This window comes from Chenopodium album, chromosome 5 (assembly GCF_948465745.1).
Source record: "Chenopodium album chromosome 5, dcCheAlbu1.1, whole genome shotgun sequence".
NCBI lineage: Eukaryota > Viridiplantae > Streptophyta > Magnoliopsida > Caryophyllales > Amaranthaceae > Chenopodium > Chenopodium album.
In genome coordinates, this window is record NC_137838.1 from 16,207,947 (window position 1) to 16,226,335 (window position 18,389).

Consider the following 18,389-nt stretch of genomic DNA (forward strand, 5'->3'; position numbering starts at 1 on the left):
ACCTCCCATTTAAGAGGTTGATTATGGTGTTTTAATCACCATAATATTTCTGATTTCTCTTCTTTGTTCATAGAAGATTCCTCCATGATCTTTCATCTTCTTCATTCATCTCTATAAATTGGAGGATGTTTTCTGATTTTGACATACACAAGAAATACATATATATCAAATACAAGCTTGCTTAAACACATACTCTATATTGGGCATAAGTTACTTGGCTCCAACCTTCCACCTAAAAGTGTCTTTGTGTGGAAGTGGTGTGTTAACCTTAGGGAACGTGCCGACGAATACAATAGTGAACCCCGGTTGCGACGGAATTTCGTTTTCAAGTCAGTGATTTACATCACGACACACCGTATTCTTTCATTGTCACAAGATCATATTTTTATCTTCTTATTTTAGAATATAGCCTTGAAAATACTTCTTATATTACAACAGAAAGGCAACAGCATGCCAGCAGCTGAATCTTTAAGAGTGAAGACCATTGCCAGCAGCAGTGCCAGCAGCCGAGGGTTTGATTTAATTCCTGCTGAAGCATTTGAGTTATTTCTCATCAGATTTTCTTGTGGCAAAGATAATCTCATTTTATTAATTTAGTGATCAATTTTCGATGAGGTTGTGGTAATCAAGTTTTCGTGCATATTAATTCTGATGGGAGGTGCTTTTTTTTTTGTCTTTTAGTAATTATGTGTTTTTAATCTTCTAGTTTATCAACATTTTTTTTCATACAAAGCTCAAATTTATCAAAATTGATCTCATGATGAGAAATAAAACAAATGTCTCTAAAAGTAAATACAAAAGAATGTAAAGTTAATAAAACAAGCTATAAAGTAAACCTATTAGCTCAAATGGTAAAGCATTATGCGGATGCATAAAGGTGTAGGTTCAATTCCTACATAGGTTATCTCTAAAAGTAAATATAAAATACTCTAAAGTTATTCAAAATACGTCAAAAGTAAATTAAAATATCCAAAAAATAAATCAATTTAGCTTAAAGATACACGGAAAATTAATTGGCTATGGAGGTATTTTGTCATCATTAAACATGAAAACTTCAAAAAATCACATTATCAAGATTGATTAGGACACAGCTTCAGCTCTATTATTTCTACCTCCAACTTAAAGTAAACATGAAACACTGTAAAGTTATTTAAAATGTCACAAAAGTAAATAAAACATAACTATAAAGTTATCAAGTTACATAAGACGTTTGAGTTCTATTCTCTAGAGTGCAGCAGCTATCATTAAGTATTGAAAGATCAGACAAGACACTGTCTAAACTTTATTGAATTTGAGTGGTTCTGCTCAACCATGACATTGTCTAATATTGCAATGTTTGTAATCTTCTTCATATTATGTATTAAATTTTATTTATTTATTTTTAAAAAAAAATAGATGTAAAACAATCTGAATTTAGTACTGAGTAAGGTTTATGCTCTACGGTCTAAACTTTGATTAAGATTTTAACAATGAAACAAGAAAAGCATTTTTTTTTAATAGACAAAAGCATTTAATTAAGATAAATGTGATAATGCAGGGTTCGTTTGGCATTGTTGCGGTTTTTAGTTTTTTGGTTTTTTATATTTTAAAAGTGTATGACATATGTCATATAATGAATAAAAAATTAGTCAAACTTATTAAAATCATACTAATTTTGAAAACTGACAACAGAAAAGTGAAAACACCTTTTTCTTGTTTCCTGTTTTTGGTTTTTTGTTTTAAAAAAAACTTAAAATTGAAAACAAAAAACAATGCCAAACAAGCCCTGCACTTATTTAGAAGTTGATTACACAAATTAAGGGTTTATTTTACTAGTAATTTTTTGAGCTTATCATACTCACGGAGTAATGAGTACCGCGTAGTAGTAAATTAGTAGTTCGTTGTAATTTAGATTTTTTAAAAAATTTAATTATATTTGTAGTTAAACAAGCAATCTGATTTTTTATTATTTTTTATTTTTCATATCGTTTACAACTACTAAATACTTTTCCGTAATTTAAAGATCGAAATATAGGCGAATTTTGTTTAAGATTAACAACATATAACTAATGTGTTTTCATATTTCAAATGTAAACTTGAAATTAGGATTGCGGAAGCGAATATTTCATTTGCATACCCTTGAAACTAATAAAACAAAATTTGTGTCATTCATTAGGGCCCCAATCTATATGTTCGCCCTAGGCCACCAAAATCTCATAAACGGCCCTGAGTAATGATAATGAAAAAATATTTCTCAAGTTACAAAAGTAAAACATAAACTCATAAAAGTAAAGAAGATTTTATAAAAAGTAATAATCCAAAAGTAAATGATTATCTAACCATCCAAAGCATATCCCTGATTATCAAATTCACCATTGAATTATCATCTGGATAACAATTAGAAATGCATTATTGCACATTTCACAAACTCAACAAATTAAATGTCATTGCACAAAGAATAACAATAGATCATAAAATTGCTACAAAAACAACACTAAATTATTGGTCATTTGGTCTGATTATAAATTAAAGAGAAAACAAACATTAATCAAACAAAAGTAGCAAAATCCCTATTTTGAACTCCTAGTAATCGAAACTAAAAACTTACTCAAACAAATAATCGAAAAAACCCTAATTTCGTAATCAAAATGGTTGAAATTGAATCCAAAATCGAATTAAATCAAATAAGCAATGCTAATGACAATTGAATCAACTTACGTGCCCACAAAATTGAATGTGATGCACGAACGATTAGAAGATGATCAAAAATTTGCAAAATTTTAGACCTGTGAATATATTAGAGAAATCGCAGGAAGAGAGACAGTTTGTAGGAGGAAAGAGAAAACAAATTGATGAGAGAGAAATTAAAAATAGAAACATGGAATATATATATATGTATATATATATATATATATATATATATATATATATATATATATATATACATATATGTTTTTTTTTTATGCAAATGAGGGGCTAGGCCCCGGGAAAAAACATAAAAATAAAACTAAACAATAATTAAACGTGGCAAGGCCACCCCAACGATGTCATCATGAAGAATTTGGCCTAATTCAATAGGCGGGAATTGAATCAACTCTGTAATGTTGTTCTGGACGACACCTTGGTTGGCTAGCCAATCCGCTGCTCTATTTGCTTCTCGATAAATATGTTGCACGTGCACTTGCCAACTGTTGTCTTCAATAAGCTGCTTACATCTTCTGATTATATGAAAACCTTGTCCTCGGTGATTTTCTTCATTATTAAGAGCAACCACTACTACTTGACTGTCTAATTGAACTTGAACCTTGGCTGCTCTCATGCGTTTTGCAAGCTCCAACCCATATTCAATTGCTTTCAGCTCTGCCATAAAGGCATTACAATCTCCCAGCTTCAGCGAAAAAGCGTGCAGCATCTTACCAGTAGAGTCATGTATCAGGCCTCCACCCCCTGCTGGCCCAGGTGCTCCTCTAGCTGCTCCATCAGCGTTCAATGCTAGCCAGCCAACTGGGGGTGCTTTCCACTTAATATAGGCCTCTGTTCTCACATTAGTAGTTTGGTTGCTGCTGTGAATATCCTCTCCTAGAACACGCCATACTTCCTCAAATCGAGCCAGCAAAAAATGATTAACATCAATTGGAGTTTCTTGAGTACGATCAAACACAACATTATTCCTCCATCTCCAAATCCACCAAATGGTAATTGCAAAATATGTAGGCCAAATCTCAGGGGACAGATCACTTCGAGTCTGGACCTTTATATTCCTTGCAATCCATTGTTGCAAATTACTATGAAAAAATCCCGGGTTAACAGCAGGACCTCCAATTTGCCTCCACACTTCTCGAGCAGCTCTACAATCACGCAATGCGTGCAAAGTAGTTTCTTCATGGTTGAGGCAAGTCAGACACCAGGGGCTGTTTGTCAAATTACGCTTAACACGATTAGCATTTGTCATTATGCGGTCATGCATAGCCAACCAAAGAAAGACCTTTGCTCTTTGTTGAACTTTTAGTTTCCATATGAGCTTCCAAGAACCATCATCACCTATATCGTCCTCTTTCTTGATGATTTGCATAGCTGATTTTATTGTAAATTTTCCTTTCACACCATTCCGATCCCCCAATAGAGCATATCTCCAACTGAAGGGTCTTTGCAAAGAGCATGTGCTTCAATTAATCTCAAGATGTTAGCCGGTAATAAATCTGCAAACATGTCCCATTTCCATCCATTCTCATCATCCCACAATTCTTCAACCGTAGCACCATCCAAGCACTCTGGAATATCCATGATGGCAGCAGCCCTTAGGGGACTCGGCATAGCCCAATTATGGTCCCAAAAAAGAGTTGTGGCACCATTATTAATAGCTACCCTTGAGCCCTCACTTATATATTTAGCATTTTCCGAAATACCCTTCCATACATTAGACATATTTGCCTTGGATTCGAACATATCGATGTCGCACCTCCCCTTGCAATATTTAGCTCGAAGCACACGAGCCCATAAAGCATTTGGCTCCGTCAACACCCTCCAATCAAGCTTGGTGAGAAAAGCCGCATTTAATTGTCTTGAAGATCTTAATCCCAAACCTCCATGTTCTTTAGGCTTTTGAAGGCACTCTCAAGAAAGAAGATGTATTTTACGGTGCTCTTCATCCCCTCCTCAGATAAAACGCCTCGTTTTTTTTATCAATCTCATCAAAAATCGAACGGGGAATTTTTGTCGTTTGCATTGCATAGGAGCTCATAGTGGTCAGTGTAGTTTTTGCTTAAGTGATTCTACCAGCTAGAGAAACATACTTTGATTTCCATCCTGCAAGTCTCCAGTCAATATTCTCACAAAGATAAGCAAAAGTATCTCGGGTCACCCTACTTGTGAGAGTAGGCATGCCAAGATATGTTCCCAAGTCATCAGTTTCATCAATCCCTAAAGCATGAAAAATAGGAATAATTTCTTCCGTACGCATATTTTGAGAAAAATACGTTCTTGATTTGGAGTAGCTTACCTTCTGCCCGGATGCACTGCAAAATCCTGCCAAGCATTCTTGAATAACAATTGCTTGCTCAACTGTTGCCTCCGCAAATAAAATTATGTCATCAGCAAAACATAAATTCGAAAGCTTAGGACCGTTTCTACTAGCATAAATAGGCTTCCATAAATTCTGAATAATTGACTCCTTAATAAGTTGATTCAACCTTTCCATACATAACACGAAAATATACGGTGATAAAGGGTCACCTTGACGAATACCACGTCCCGGTTTGAAGACTTGTGTAGGCTCTCCATTCCACATTACCCGCATAGAGGAGGTAGTGATGCATTCCATCATAAGATCTAACATAAGGGGAGGAAACCGAATCTCATACAAAGTATCCCGAATAAAATCCCACCTAAGCCGATCATAGGCCTTCTCAAAATCTATTTTAATCGCCATAAGACCCTTTCCACTTCTTTTATTTCTCATAGTATGAATAACTTCCTGAACGATGACAATATCGTCTGTAATTTGTCTTCCGGGAACAAAACTTGTTTGAGTAAAAGAGGTTAAATGAGGCATCATTGGCTTGATTCTATTCACTATGGCTCTCGTAATAATTTTATATGCCACATTACACAAGCTAATGGGGTGAAATTGAGAAGCAAGCTATATATATACTATATATATATACAAGCTAATGTGCATATATATACAAATATACATATATATATATACACATATATATGTATATATATATACATATATATATACATATATATATATATATATATATGTATATATATATACATATACATATATATATATATATACATATATATATATATATATGATAATTTCTGTTTCAGTAATTATTTGCTATTTTTTGTGCTCTTTGAAAACAGTAAAATAAAGTCACATGTTCCAATATAATACCAAAATAAACCACTTCAATTTATTTCAAAGTAAAGCACCAACTACCACCAACTACAAACCCGGTTAATCTATTTCAAGCCAACATCTTAAAAGGCTACTATTTTATAGCAACAATCAACAACACCAAGTACATCACTACAACTAATTTCACAGCCATGTACATAAAATCAGCAAATTCATCAGTCTTGTGCATAAACTCCACAAATTCTGCCCTTAATGCATGTAAAACAGTTGCTTCTACCATGGTTCCTTACCTCCCTCCTACGTCCCTTGAAATTTGGTCTTCGCTTACCCACATAAAGAATTCACATATCCTACACTTATAATATAGTCTTCTAGGATTTGTTGTTGAGTTCGAAAACCTAATATCCGGAGCTCTTGGTGGTTCACAATTGCAATTCATGCCTCTAAACCAAGCAGCTCCCCCATTCCTGTTTCTTGAAGATGAACCCCTTCCAGAAGAAGACATTGTCGTGTAACCCTCGAAAGAACTGTAGAAGAGGAAGAAATATAAATAAAAAATTAGAAAGGGATGAAAACAAAAAGAGGGGTGAAGGTTATATAGAAAAGAGGGAAATAAAGAAATGAAAGGAGGGAAAACTTTTGGGATTTTTGGAGGGAGATTAAATGATAGGGGCATTTACGTATTTTCGCATTCCCCCCCCCCAACTAAACCTGTCAAATGACCAAACTTAACGTTTGTTTAACGTCCTGATTACTGTAGCAATTAAGGTAAAATTATGGGGGTACCGCTGATAATGAAAGTTTAATGAAGTGTATCATTGATAAAAGTCAGAACATAAAGAGCATTTAAAGCCGTACCAATCTATTAACTATTACTAAAACAGAAGTGTAGACACCTAAAAATGTCTCCCCAAAACCAAACCCGATGATGAACAACCTTTCACCGCCACTATTGGTCGGGTTTAGTATTTAATCCCGCGAGTGCTTAAAAAATCATATTTTCATATTTTTGAACAGTCCATGGATTAGTCTTGATGTTTGGTAAAAGCATAGTTTTAATTTCAGCCCAAACTTATTAATTGATTTTAAGCCCAAACCTTTTTTATTTTATTGTTTTATTATTTATTTTTGGCCCAAGCCTTTTTATTTAATTATTTTCTTATTTTAGCCCGAATAATAAAAGTCAGAGAAGGCCCGAAATTATCAATCGGCACTTAAAAAGCCGAAGGAAATTAGGGTTAAAAATGTATTTAGACGAAAAAACGGACTGGAAATTCCCGCGCCACGGCAAACTGCCACCGTGTCACGGGAATCCTTCCCGTCTGACGGTGGGATTTCCCGTGACACGGGAGGTCTGCCGTGACACGGGACAGTCCGTGTCTTTTCCGCGTAAACCCTTAACGCGTTTTTTATCCCGTTTTCTGAAAATTTCCCGCGTCACACCAAAAATGTACCGTGTCACGGGATTGTGTACCGTCTGACGGTGGAGCTTCCCGTGTCACGGTACAGTTTGACCGTGTCACGGGATACTTTTTTAGGGTTTTTATCATTTTAGGGTTCCGTGTGCTCCCTCAGCACATTTTCCCATAAATACCCCCTCATTTCTGATGAACGAGGCACCGAGTAATTCTCTGATTTTATTTTCTCTCTTCTATGCTTTAGCCTAAACACTAGCCTACCCTTTTCACTTCAAAATTCCTTCTTCAAGTACTCAAAGGAGTCCATACTTTACTCGTGGTTCTATCCTTAAGCCAAGGCGTGAAAGGTAGAATTGTTTGAGGGTTTGGCCCCAAAATCAATTTTACTTAATTTAATTTAATTTAATTATTGTTTATTTATTTCCTTGAAGTTACTAACTCGTTTATTATTTTGTAGTTGCAAACAAACAGAATCAAAGTAAGGATCATGCTCCTTTGTTTTTATTATTTTTCTAACGATTTTATGTTGTTGGAATTGTGATTAAATTGGTTTTAATATTAATGTTGTTCTATAATTGTTATGATCACCATATTGCATGTTTAAAGGGAATATATAATTGAAAATCACGCCTAATAAGATAATTTGGACAACCGGTTTAGGATCCTTTTAATCTTATTATTAATTGAAGTGATCACTAATATTTTAGAATTATGTGTTGCATTAATATTAAACCAATTTAGCTTAATAATAGTTTGGAGCAAATTGAATCTTTGTTTGTATGCCTTTGAGATCGCAGGAATCACTTTTCACTATAAGAATCGAGTAGAGGCCAATACGGGCGAATGTGACTCCATGACTCACTTCGTACCATCATCCTCGATCCTCCTTTCGTGGTTCCGAACCATATGGAGTTAGTAATCTCATGGATTATGAATGGGGTGTAACCTTCACGGGTCAATCGTTGTTGCCTTCGTTGTCCCTTTATCGTGGTTGCCTTTTATGATCCGTGAACGGTTTACAAGTTCCTTAAAAACTTGTTGGCGGCTCCCTACTTTCCTTGTCCCTAATCGTATATGTCAATTCCCACTTCCTATGAGTGTCAATCATATTCACAACATGCTTTTAACGTAGGCGCACTTCAAACGACGCCTACAAGAAGTTACTGACGTCACCAATTGCCCACGTGTCGCTTTCTCAATAAAAAAATTTCCGTCTAAATGCAATGATATTGTCATCTTTTATTTATTTTTTTTAATTTTTTTTTGTAGAGCTATCATATTTAACATTTTTGAAATTTAAATATTGGAAGCTTCTACATTACAATTAAAACCTATCAATTTATCGTAGAATATTGAAAAAATTTTAAGTAGCACACTAATAAATGACCTCCTACATTGAATTATGAATTAGTCAACATTGAACACAGATACTATATTAAAATTTTGGTGAAAATATAAAAATTTAAAATTACAAAATATACGTAATTCTTATATATATTCATGTATAATAGCAATTTATTTTTAAAATTTACAAATTAAAATAGGTTTTATATAAATCGTGGATCGCACGGGTTCTAACCTAGTAACTAATAAAATAAAAACGGAATACGCATCTACAAAATTCAGTCACCAACGACTATCATACATTCATACGTAAGCCCAATCACCAGAAAAGCACATTAACTACAAGGTGGAGAATTAAAGTCTGTTCCATCATTCAAAAAGTACAACCACGCTACTTTTTCCCCCAAATTCAACCCTAAATTCTCTCATTTTCAATTCAAATTCATCCCTAAGTCCTCTCAATTTCACTTCTATCTCCTTTAATTTAATCGATCGATTCGTCAATTTTGTCATCATCATCAATTTCAAATTTCCCCCAATTTCAGCTCGTCAATTAGGGTTTTCTTTTTCAGAATCGAATTCATTGGTTCAATAATTGATGGGAATTTCTAGGGTTTCCATAGAACCCTCAAATCCTTCTACTTCTTCTTCCTCGTCTCCGATTACCTCATCAATTGCTGTAATTGAGACCATCAATGGAAGCCATGAATTCAGAATTAATGGCTATACTTTGTCAAAGGGGCTGGGAATAGGGAAGTACATTGCTTCTGATACTTTCATGGTGGGAGGTTATTCCTGGGCTATATACTTCTACCCTGATGGTAAAAGTCCCGAAGATGCCGCGAGCTATGTTTCGCTGTTCATCGCCTTGGCTAGTGAAGGGACTGATGTTAGAGCTTTGTTTGAATTGAAGCTTCAAGATCAAAGTGGGAAGGAAAATCATAAAGTTCATTCTCATTTCGGCCGTCCCCTTGAGACCGGGCCGTATACTCTTAAATACCGCGGTAGTATGTGGTAAGCTTGGAGATTTCTTGTTCAATTTGAGTTTATTGGATCATATTTTGTATGATTGTTGTTAATTTTTGTGAGTTTGTTTGTTATGTGATAGTAATTTTGACTTTTGAGATTGGTAGGATGACGATCATACAAAATAGGCTGCTATAAGCTATGTATGATGTATTGTTATTGGCTTGTATGCTGAGTGTTTATTTATTTGTATATGTTATGGGTGCTGGTGTTACTTATGGATGGATTTGTTGAATGAGCTGAGATTGTTTAGGAGTTTTGTCTGCCTTTTAAATCAGGTGTGTGTGTTTGCTTGCTCGTTTAGTGTATAGCGGTCATGGTGTTTATGATCAGGTGAGGTGGCTTGGAATAATGTTGCTGTGAACCTGTGATATATAGATAACTAAGATAAGCGTGGGTTGATTTAAATGGTTTGATGCTTACATACATATTAAGGTATGAAGAAACCAAGCATGAACCTGGAGATCGATACTGACTGACTGAATAATGAAGATGGTATATGAAGGATGGCACTTTTGGTGATATCTATCTCAAATATGGGACTTTTGGCTGAAATAGGTAGCCATTAGTATTTAAGGAAGGGTTTTTGATGATCACTATGTTTCAAATCTATACTTATCTATACTTCTATATCTATATCTATACTTCTATATTAAAAAGCGTTCCTAAAAATTTCAATGTGCCACGTGTATCTCATTCTTGCACCAGCATAATGCCACGTCATCATTCAATATGCCACGTGTACTTCTAGCACATTTTTGTTTCATGTCATGGTTTACCAAAAATGCATCCAATAAGGTTTGAACACAAGACCTCATTGAATGAAGACCAACTTATTACCAATGCACATTAATATTAAATATATATTAGAAATAAAGGCAAAATTATTCAAAACTATTTATTATTGTAATATTATAATTTTCGACGATAAAAAAATTCTTTCAAGCTCTTTAATAATAATAATGATAAAAATATTCAAAGTAACACCCGGAGCAACGCCCGGGCCAAACACTAGTTATTGAACTTTATTGTTTTAAAAAGCGTGCTTCGGTCGCGCGCCTCACTCCCTGGGAAATGGGCTTTAGCTAGCTGAGGCTCAGTCACCTACGGAAGGCGCGCACGTGTGCGCCTAAAAGTGCCTTTGGTAAGGCGCGCCTTTGCGCCTCAAGGAAAATAACTAAGATTTAAGTTATAAATTGAAGAATGAAGGACATTTTTTCAAATTTAGACTACCTTAGCTTTAAATATATCATTATTTAATTTATTATGAATCTTTTTAATTAGTATTAAGTACTATCAAAGTAAAAAATAATTTGAAATATATATATCAAAGTACAAAAAGCGTGCGCCTTTGCCTTGCGCCTAGGCTGCAAGGACCATTTGCGCCTTGGTGCGCCTTGCGCCTTTAAAACTAAGGATAAATTCTAGTAAGCTCACTTAAGTGATTTTAAGCATGTTAGATTTTGATTCAAATCAGCTTTGTAAATATACAATTACAGGACAATTTCTCAACAACTAAGGTGAAAGAATAAGAAAAAGTGTTAATTGTTTGTTGTTAGAGTCATTTGAATGGGCTTCTAGTGAATTACAATTTTATGTTTATTAGTTTGTTTATGCTTGTTTCTTTCTCTATCTCACACTTTTTTGATGGGTTTTTTAGTTGTGTTGAAGCCTTGAAGGGTATGATGTTGTACATATCCCTCATATGCATAAAAAAAATACCCCCTTAGCATCTTTCTATGTTGAGCCTTATCACTTATCTCTAAAAGAATATATATGGTCATTATCTTTACATTTCATTTGTAATATCTTTTTTTTTTGGGGTTGGTTGGTTTTGATTTTTTCAAAAAGTGCCTGATTTTTTTATTTGGTGGCTGCCTTGATATTGCTTTTGGCCTGATTTTTAATTGGTGATTGCCATGATGCTGGTTTTGCTTCTAACTTGTTGATTGTCTCAGGGGTTATAAACGATTCTACAAAAGGACAACATTGGAGTCATCTGACTACCTTAAAGACGATTGTCTTGTGATCACAGGCACTGTTGGTGTTGTGCAATCGCATACAAAGGGACCTAAACAATACTTAATACCAGTCCCAACCTCTGATATAGGAAAACAATTTGGGCAACTTTTAGAGAGTAAGACCTGTACTGATGTAAGCTTTGAAGTCGATGGGGAGATTTTTGATGCACACCAGGTGATCCTGGCAGCCAGATCACCTGTGTTTAGGGCTCAACTTTTTGGTCCGATGAAGGAAAAAAATATGCAGTGCATACAAGTTGAGGACATAGAAGCTCCAGTGTTCAAGGTCCTTTTCTGTCTTACTTCTCTACCCTTTGGTAATATTGTATGCATATATTATTGCCTTTTCTGATTGCATTACTGCTCTGTTTTAAGTAATTTCTTCTGTTTCGTTTTGTTACTTGCATAGTATTGGTTTTTGAATGTGTGAATGGACAAATTTAGTCTACAGGTGGTGAAACTGGGGTGGATGTTATTCCTTGTTCTGGCTTGTGAGGACTGAGGAGATATCTCTGTTTAACCCCCTACCTCCAATATGAATATATGATGAGACCATAGAGCAATGTTTGCTCTATGGCGTTGCAAAAGAGTTTCTGTTAGATGTTTTGTTTGTGGTGTATTATTGTCTTAATCCATCACTATCAAGGATTCATAATGACTTTGTGCCTAAATACCGTTGTATAATAATTGTCTCTTTCTCATCCTTACCCCATCATTTCCTCTGAGTTGGGGTTTAGGAAATGTGCCTTTTTTTTTTCCAGACATCTAAATTAGTATTATTGTTCAACTGATGGAGTAGTACTATTTTTGTGCTCATCTAGGAAGTATCTTGCCCTGTAGGCTCTTTAAGAAATGTGTAACAGTAGCTGCTAAGATATGCCTATATTTAACTCAACAATATCAACAATTGTTAAGGATTACAAATCATAGCAGTGGGGTCTCTTCATGGAGCTTGATTATTTTTCAAGGGTCATAGTTTCTGCTACATTGCACCTTAGCTGCAGAACCACTCAGGTTATAATCCCTCTCACTAGTATCATCTTTTTGCGAAGATTACACTCAGATGGCCTCCCCTGTTCCGTACTAGCATTTAAAATATTCAAGTGAGTTTTTGGTTTGAACATGAGAGGAGCATGATTAATGGGTTACGTTCGAGTTGATTACTTTATGAGTTTCTTTTTCTCTGGTTCTCCAGGATGTTGCATGCACTTTTACCTTTGTAGATAATGCCTAAAATCTTAATAGAGATTTAAATCTTTCCCGTTAGATGTTCTAGATGTAGATGGCTCAATGTGGGATATTTGAAGCTTTTGGATCGTAATCGAGTGAAGCGTTTGCCATTTTTTCCCCTCTATTTATAAAGATTTTGGGTTTTTATATATAGTAACCCTGTTATTTTCACTTTTCTACGTTGTGCCCCAACATATATCACTTTCCACATTGTAACCCCAATATAAATTTTGTTTCCATACGGTAACCTTGTTGTTATCCCGCCGTTAAAAAGTTCCGTTAGTGGGGTCCACTCGCCATTTATTAATATTTTTTTTTATATCAATTTGCGCGTTGAAAAATGTTCCCTTAAAAGTTTTAAGGGCTATTTTAGCCCTTAAGGGTCCAAATTGAGCCCATATTTGGCCAAAAATATAACTTAAATGCCTCGTTTTGCTTATTAAGAAATATCTCAATTTACGTGTTCGTGTTTTAATACACAAAACGAGACATTTATGTTTTTTTTTTTTTGTGAAATTTGAGTTCAATTTGGACCTTTAATGACCAAAATAGCCCCCAAAACCTTTAACGAAATATTTTTCAACTCTCAAATTGATAAAAAAATATTAATAAATTGAGAGTGGGCCCCACTAACGGAATTTTTTAACGGCGGGATAACGACAAGGTTATTGTTTGTAAACAAAATGTATATTGGGGTTATTGTGTGTAAACTGTAAAGTGATATATGTTGGGGCACAACGTAGAAAAGTGAAAATAACAGGGTTACCATATAGAAAAACCCAAAGTTTTTTGTATTTGGTTTTGCACATTGATGCCTTATTTTGGCTTTGTTGAAATAAGCCTTGCAGACTTCTCTCATGGGACTTTTCTTTTGGCGTTGCTAATATCTTTCATGATCATTTTTCTTCTACGTCAGTAAAAGAAGTTATAATTTTATCCCGGTGTTGACAATACAGCTTTATTTCACTTGAATTGGTCATTATGTATAAATTTATTTTACTTCTATTGAAGGATCAGATCTCATAACTGGTGCTATGGGTTTGAGCTTAGAGCAATCTATTAATTAGCTATTGCATCTTTGTTGCAGCCTCAAAGAATGTTTCTACTTGATTACTATTGCATCTTTGAAAATTTATTTATTTATTTTTTTTGCTTTCAGTAGAGTTTCTAATTTTTTTGTGTTTTAAATTTCAGGCTTTGCTGCATTTTATTTATTGGGATGAATTGCCAGATATGAACGAGCTGATTGGTTCAAATTACAAAGGAGCTTCAACCTTAATGGCTCAGCATATGCTTGCTGCAGCAGACCGTTATGGACTGGAGAGGCTAAAACTTCTATGTGAGGCTATACTAAGTGGAGATGTTGCCATAAATAATGTAGCAACAACTTTAGCCTTGGCTCAGCAGCATCAGTGTTTCCAACTAAAGTCCAAGTGTCTGAAGTTCATTGCATTGCATCAAAATCTAAGAGGTAAGCTAGACTGAAAACTTTTTAGACCTTATTAGAACTTGTTTTAGTTGTAAATTGGACTTGTTTAGCCCTTATTACCCTTATCAGAACTTATATTTTCTGAACTTATGTTTTCTGAAATTATATCAACCCTAATCCTGCCTGAACTTATTTTTCCTGAAAAAAGTGGAAATAAGTTAAATAGAACAGAGCCTTAATGATTTATGATATGTTCAAATAACTTGTGCTTTTATACTACGGAGTAATTTATAAGTCTTGTGTGTGAGATATTATTGTTTAAGAACTGAATGTAATTATGTTATTATTATAATTGTTTAAGAACTGAATGTAATTATGTTTGATGTTCAACACTCTGTGTGTGAGATATTATTGGCTTGACTCTATGGGTAAGAATTAGGGAAGCAGCTTCTTCTTGAATTTGGTTAAGTACACTGCAATTAGTTTAGGTGTGGTAGTCATGCTTTTGGCTTTTGTTTTCTTTTGCATCTGTGTCTTGTCTCAAACTGTAATGTATTCTAACAAATACATTCAAGTTGATTTAGTGGCACTTTTTCTATACTTGTAAATAGTAGGGGTGAGCATAACAGGGTACCCTGTAAAAATTCCAGGAACCGGAACCGGAACCTGTTGCTCAAAATGAGAACCGGAACCGGAACCGGAACCTGAACCTGAACCTGTTGAACAGGTTCCTGGAAATTGGGAACCGGAACCGGAACCTATAGGTTCCGGTTCCGATTCAGGGTACCCTGTATTATAATATACTCACTAACTTTTTCGCGGAAATTTTAATAAAAAGTGGTTGGTCACTAATTTATAATGTTTGCAACTTGCAAATAAGACAAACTAATAGTAGTTGTCTAACAAATTTAATATATATATATTTTTATAATTGTAATTTTGATATTTATTATTTAAAAATTGAGTAAGAATTAGTGTATAATTTGAAATTAAGTGATACTTTTATCAGGTACAGGGTACCCTACAGGTTCCGGTTCTAAAAAATTGAGAACCTGAACCGGAACCTATTACAACAGGTTCTCCAGTTTGCTACCCGGAACCGGAACCTCTTGTAGAGATTCTGGTTCCGGAACCTACGGTTCCTAACAGGTTCCGGTTCCGATTCAGGGTACCCTGTTATTTTGCTCACCCCTAGTAAATAGAATTAGGAAGCAGCTTATTTATGTTATTGGTCAAGTGTGCTGCAGGCCTGCAGTTAATTTGATGTGGTAGTCATATTTTGGCTTTTGTTTACTTTTGTATCTGTAGATTATCACTCGTTAGATTATCACCACAATTATGTATTAAAATAATATGACCATATGGTTCTTTTACCTATTTTTCATCACTTTAATGATATTTTGAATAGCTCTCTGAAATTGTAAATGGTTTGTTTCAGCCGTAATGCAGACAGAAGGTTTTGAGTACCTCAAAGAGAGCTGCCCGTCTGTCATTAGTGAGCTACTAGAGTACGTAGCGAGAATTAGTGAACATTCTAAGGCTTCTTTTGCCTATGGAAGTGAGGTCACTATGCTGGATGGTGGCGACATGAATGGAAGAAGAGTGAAGCAGCGGTTATATTGAGTACATAATTTCTTGTAGAATTATTCGAGTTAATAAATTAGGTTGTTAGACAATTAAACAGATCCTTGTTTGTTAGACTTTGTGAGTGTATTTGACAAGATAATCTCCGGATATTGATATATAGGGGTAATTCTTTTAGCATGGTTTCTATGATATGTTAATTTTACAGCGTGCTGCATAAGACAATCAACGCTAATACTCAGTAATATACTATGAAACCTCTTATGTAAAGCACAGGTTCAAATTCTTCTTTCCATAATGTTTGTAATTTGTTCAGCCATTGTGGCTTTTGAAAAAATTTGAATGCAAAATAAAATATTTTCCTTAAGGATTCAAGAAAAAGGTTTGAAGAACATAATTCAACGAAGTAAATTGCCATGGAGCTATGCACTTGAATTGCATCATAGTGCATGATGTTCTTGGGTTATTCACCACTTGTAGAACTTTTGGTACTTAGGACCTGTTGTCATTGACTGAACTCAGCTGAGCTGAACTGAGCTGAATTTCGGGTTATCTAATATTCGGGTCGGGTTTCGGGTCAACTTCGGGTTGGGTATCGGATCGAGTTTGGGTCGTGTCGAGTCAATTTCGGGTCGGGTATGTTCGAGTCGGGTCAATTTTGGGTCAAGTATGTTCGGGTCATATTCGGGTCAGATCAAAATCTGGCGGGTCATGTTCAGATTGTTTCATTTGTGAATCAAGCTCAAATCAATAATTTAATACGAAGTATATATTATGTTATTGTTATAATAAAAACTATCAATTCAATTTATGAGCTTAGCTACGGTTGAAGATGAACAATTTGATTTATTTTTGGTACAAGACATTTTAAGTTCAATTATAAGGTAATTTTAGCTCGGGACATTTTGGGTATCAGGTTTGTTTGAGTTAATTTCTGGTCTCGGGTCTGTTCGGGTCAAACATTTCGGGCCAATTTCGGGTCGGGTCAACTTCAGGTTAGGTCAGTTCGGGTGTTGGGTCAAGATCAGGTCAACTCCATTTTCGGGTCGGGTCAATTTCGGGTTTCAGGTCATTTTCGGGTTTGGGTCAATTTCGGGTCATAGGTTGGGTCATCGGGTTTGGGCCAGAATTGTCAGGTCTAGTTATTTCATATCTTTAAATACTAGCTTATCAACAAAATATAGGCCCACATTTGTTGATATAATTTCAAAAATGCCATACTAAAAGGACATTTTGGTGATTAATTTTTTATTTTGTCACTTAATAAACGAATTTTGTAAATCAAGGTGATAAATTGGGGCTCTCTCATTTTCTTTTAGATTAATTACTATACATATTTTCATTCCTCCTTCCGCTTCATTACAATTGCAACACTTTGACTAGCATACATGCCGGTGCACAACTTTGACCACTAATATTTGTATGAGTAATATACTCTATTCGTCACCGAATGTTCTTCCCATTTGGACCGTGCATATTTGCTTATGCAAAATTTTGACAATAGTTATAGTTAGTTGCTTATTAGTGAAAATAAAACATTAATAAACTATTCATTGAGACGAATTAAATAAGACTCGACATGACTATGTTATTGATGCAAGTCTAAGCATGGAGAACTTCGAAGATTTGCTTATCATGCATCAAGATAGCTTGTCCCTAAACATTGATTCAAGCCAAGCATTGCATGGACACTTTCTTGGATATCAAAGCAAAGCCACGGTTTGCTTAGTGGCTTTTCTTGGAGTCTAGTTCACTTTCTTGAACTTTCTTGAATTTTCTTTACTTAGATTTTGCTTACAAGTTTTTACCTTTCACTTGAAAGGGTTTTTCTTGGTTCAAGCATTAGGATCTTTAATCTTTATTTAGTTGCTTTTAAAATCAGTTAGTTAGCAAAATAAATCAGTTTAGGCGTGTGCTTGTTCTCCAAGGAGATTGGCGTACACTTGTGCTCCAAGGTGCTTGCTCTTCAAGCAAGTTAGAATTCTAGTTTAATTAGGATTGAATTAGGAACTTGTCCTAATCTTCCTAGGTAAACTAAGTCTTTAAATAGGGCTGTAAAACACACGAATTATAATAGAGAGATTAATATACATTGTTTTAAGTTTAAACACTTAAGTTTTGTTGATTGTGATCAATTGTTGTTTTGCTTGTTTTAGATAAAACATTCGTTTGGATTGATTAATTAGGTGGATTCTTAATTGATTAATCTTAGTTTTTGTTTAATTCTTGGTGGATTTTCTGTATAGAATTAGACTTAAACATATCCCTTGTGTTTTGTTGATTTTCGGATCAATAATTCACATCATCTTTGGTATCAGAGCCAGGATACGCAACTTCGGTAAAAATTAAACTGGGAACAATTGGCTGGGAATTTTTACGTGATTCTTTTTGCATTGAACTCTAAAAACGTCCAGATATCACCATATAAAATTTCATAATTTTTAGTTGAGTAACGCACTCTACACAGCCTCAAACGTTTGGTGTTTGTG

The 18,389-nt window shown here is 34.7% G+C and overlaps 1 protein-coding gene across 1 annotated transcript; it reads left to right on the top strand.

Annotated features, from left to right (window-relative positions):
• The first annotated feature begins 8,882 nt into the window (after window positions 1-8,882).
• On the top strand, window positions 8,883-16,170 carry LOC145631979 (BTB/POZ and MATH domain-containing protein 2-like). The gene is made up of 4 exons (XM_081684222.1): window positions 8,883-9,624; window positions 11,595-11,943; window positions 14,082-14,358; window positions 15,755-16,170. Exons 1-4 carry the CDS (start codon window positions 9,209-9,211, stop codon window positions 15,937-15,939), a joined length of 1,227 nt encoding a protein of 408 aa, XP_081540348.1. The 5' UTR covers window positions 8,883-9,208; the 3' UTR covers window positions 15,940-16,170.
• Window positions 16,171-18,389: the final 2,219 nt, after the last annotated feature.

What these genes read in the sequence shown, in the direction of transcription:
- LOC145631979 (XM_081684222.1), top strand. Translation starts at nt 9,209, where the DNA reads ATGGGAATTTCTAGGGTTTCCATAGAACCCTCAAATCCTTCTACTTCT. An exon ending in AAATACCGCGGTAGTATGTG is followed by an intron (nt 9,625 to 11,594) that starts GTAAGCTTGGAG and finishes TGATTGTCTCAG; the next exon opens with GGGTTATAAACGATTCTACA. An exon ending in ATTGCATCAAAATCTAAGAG is followed by an intron (nt 14,359 to 15,754) that starts GTAAGCTAGACT and finishes GGTTTGTTTCAG; the next exon opens with CCGTAATGCAGACAGAAGGT.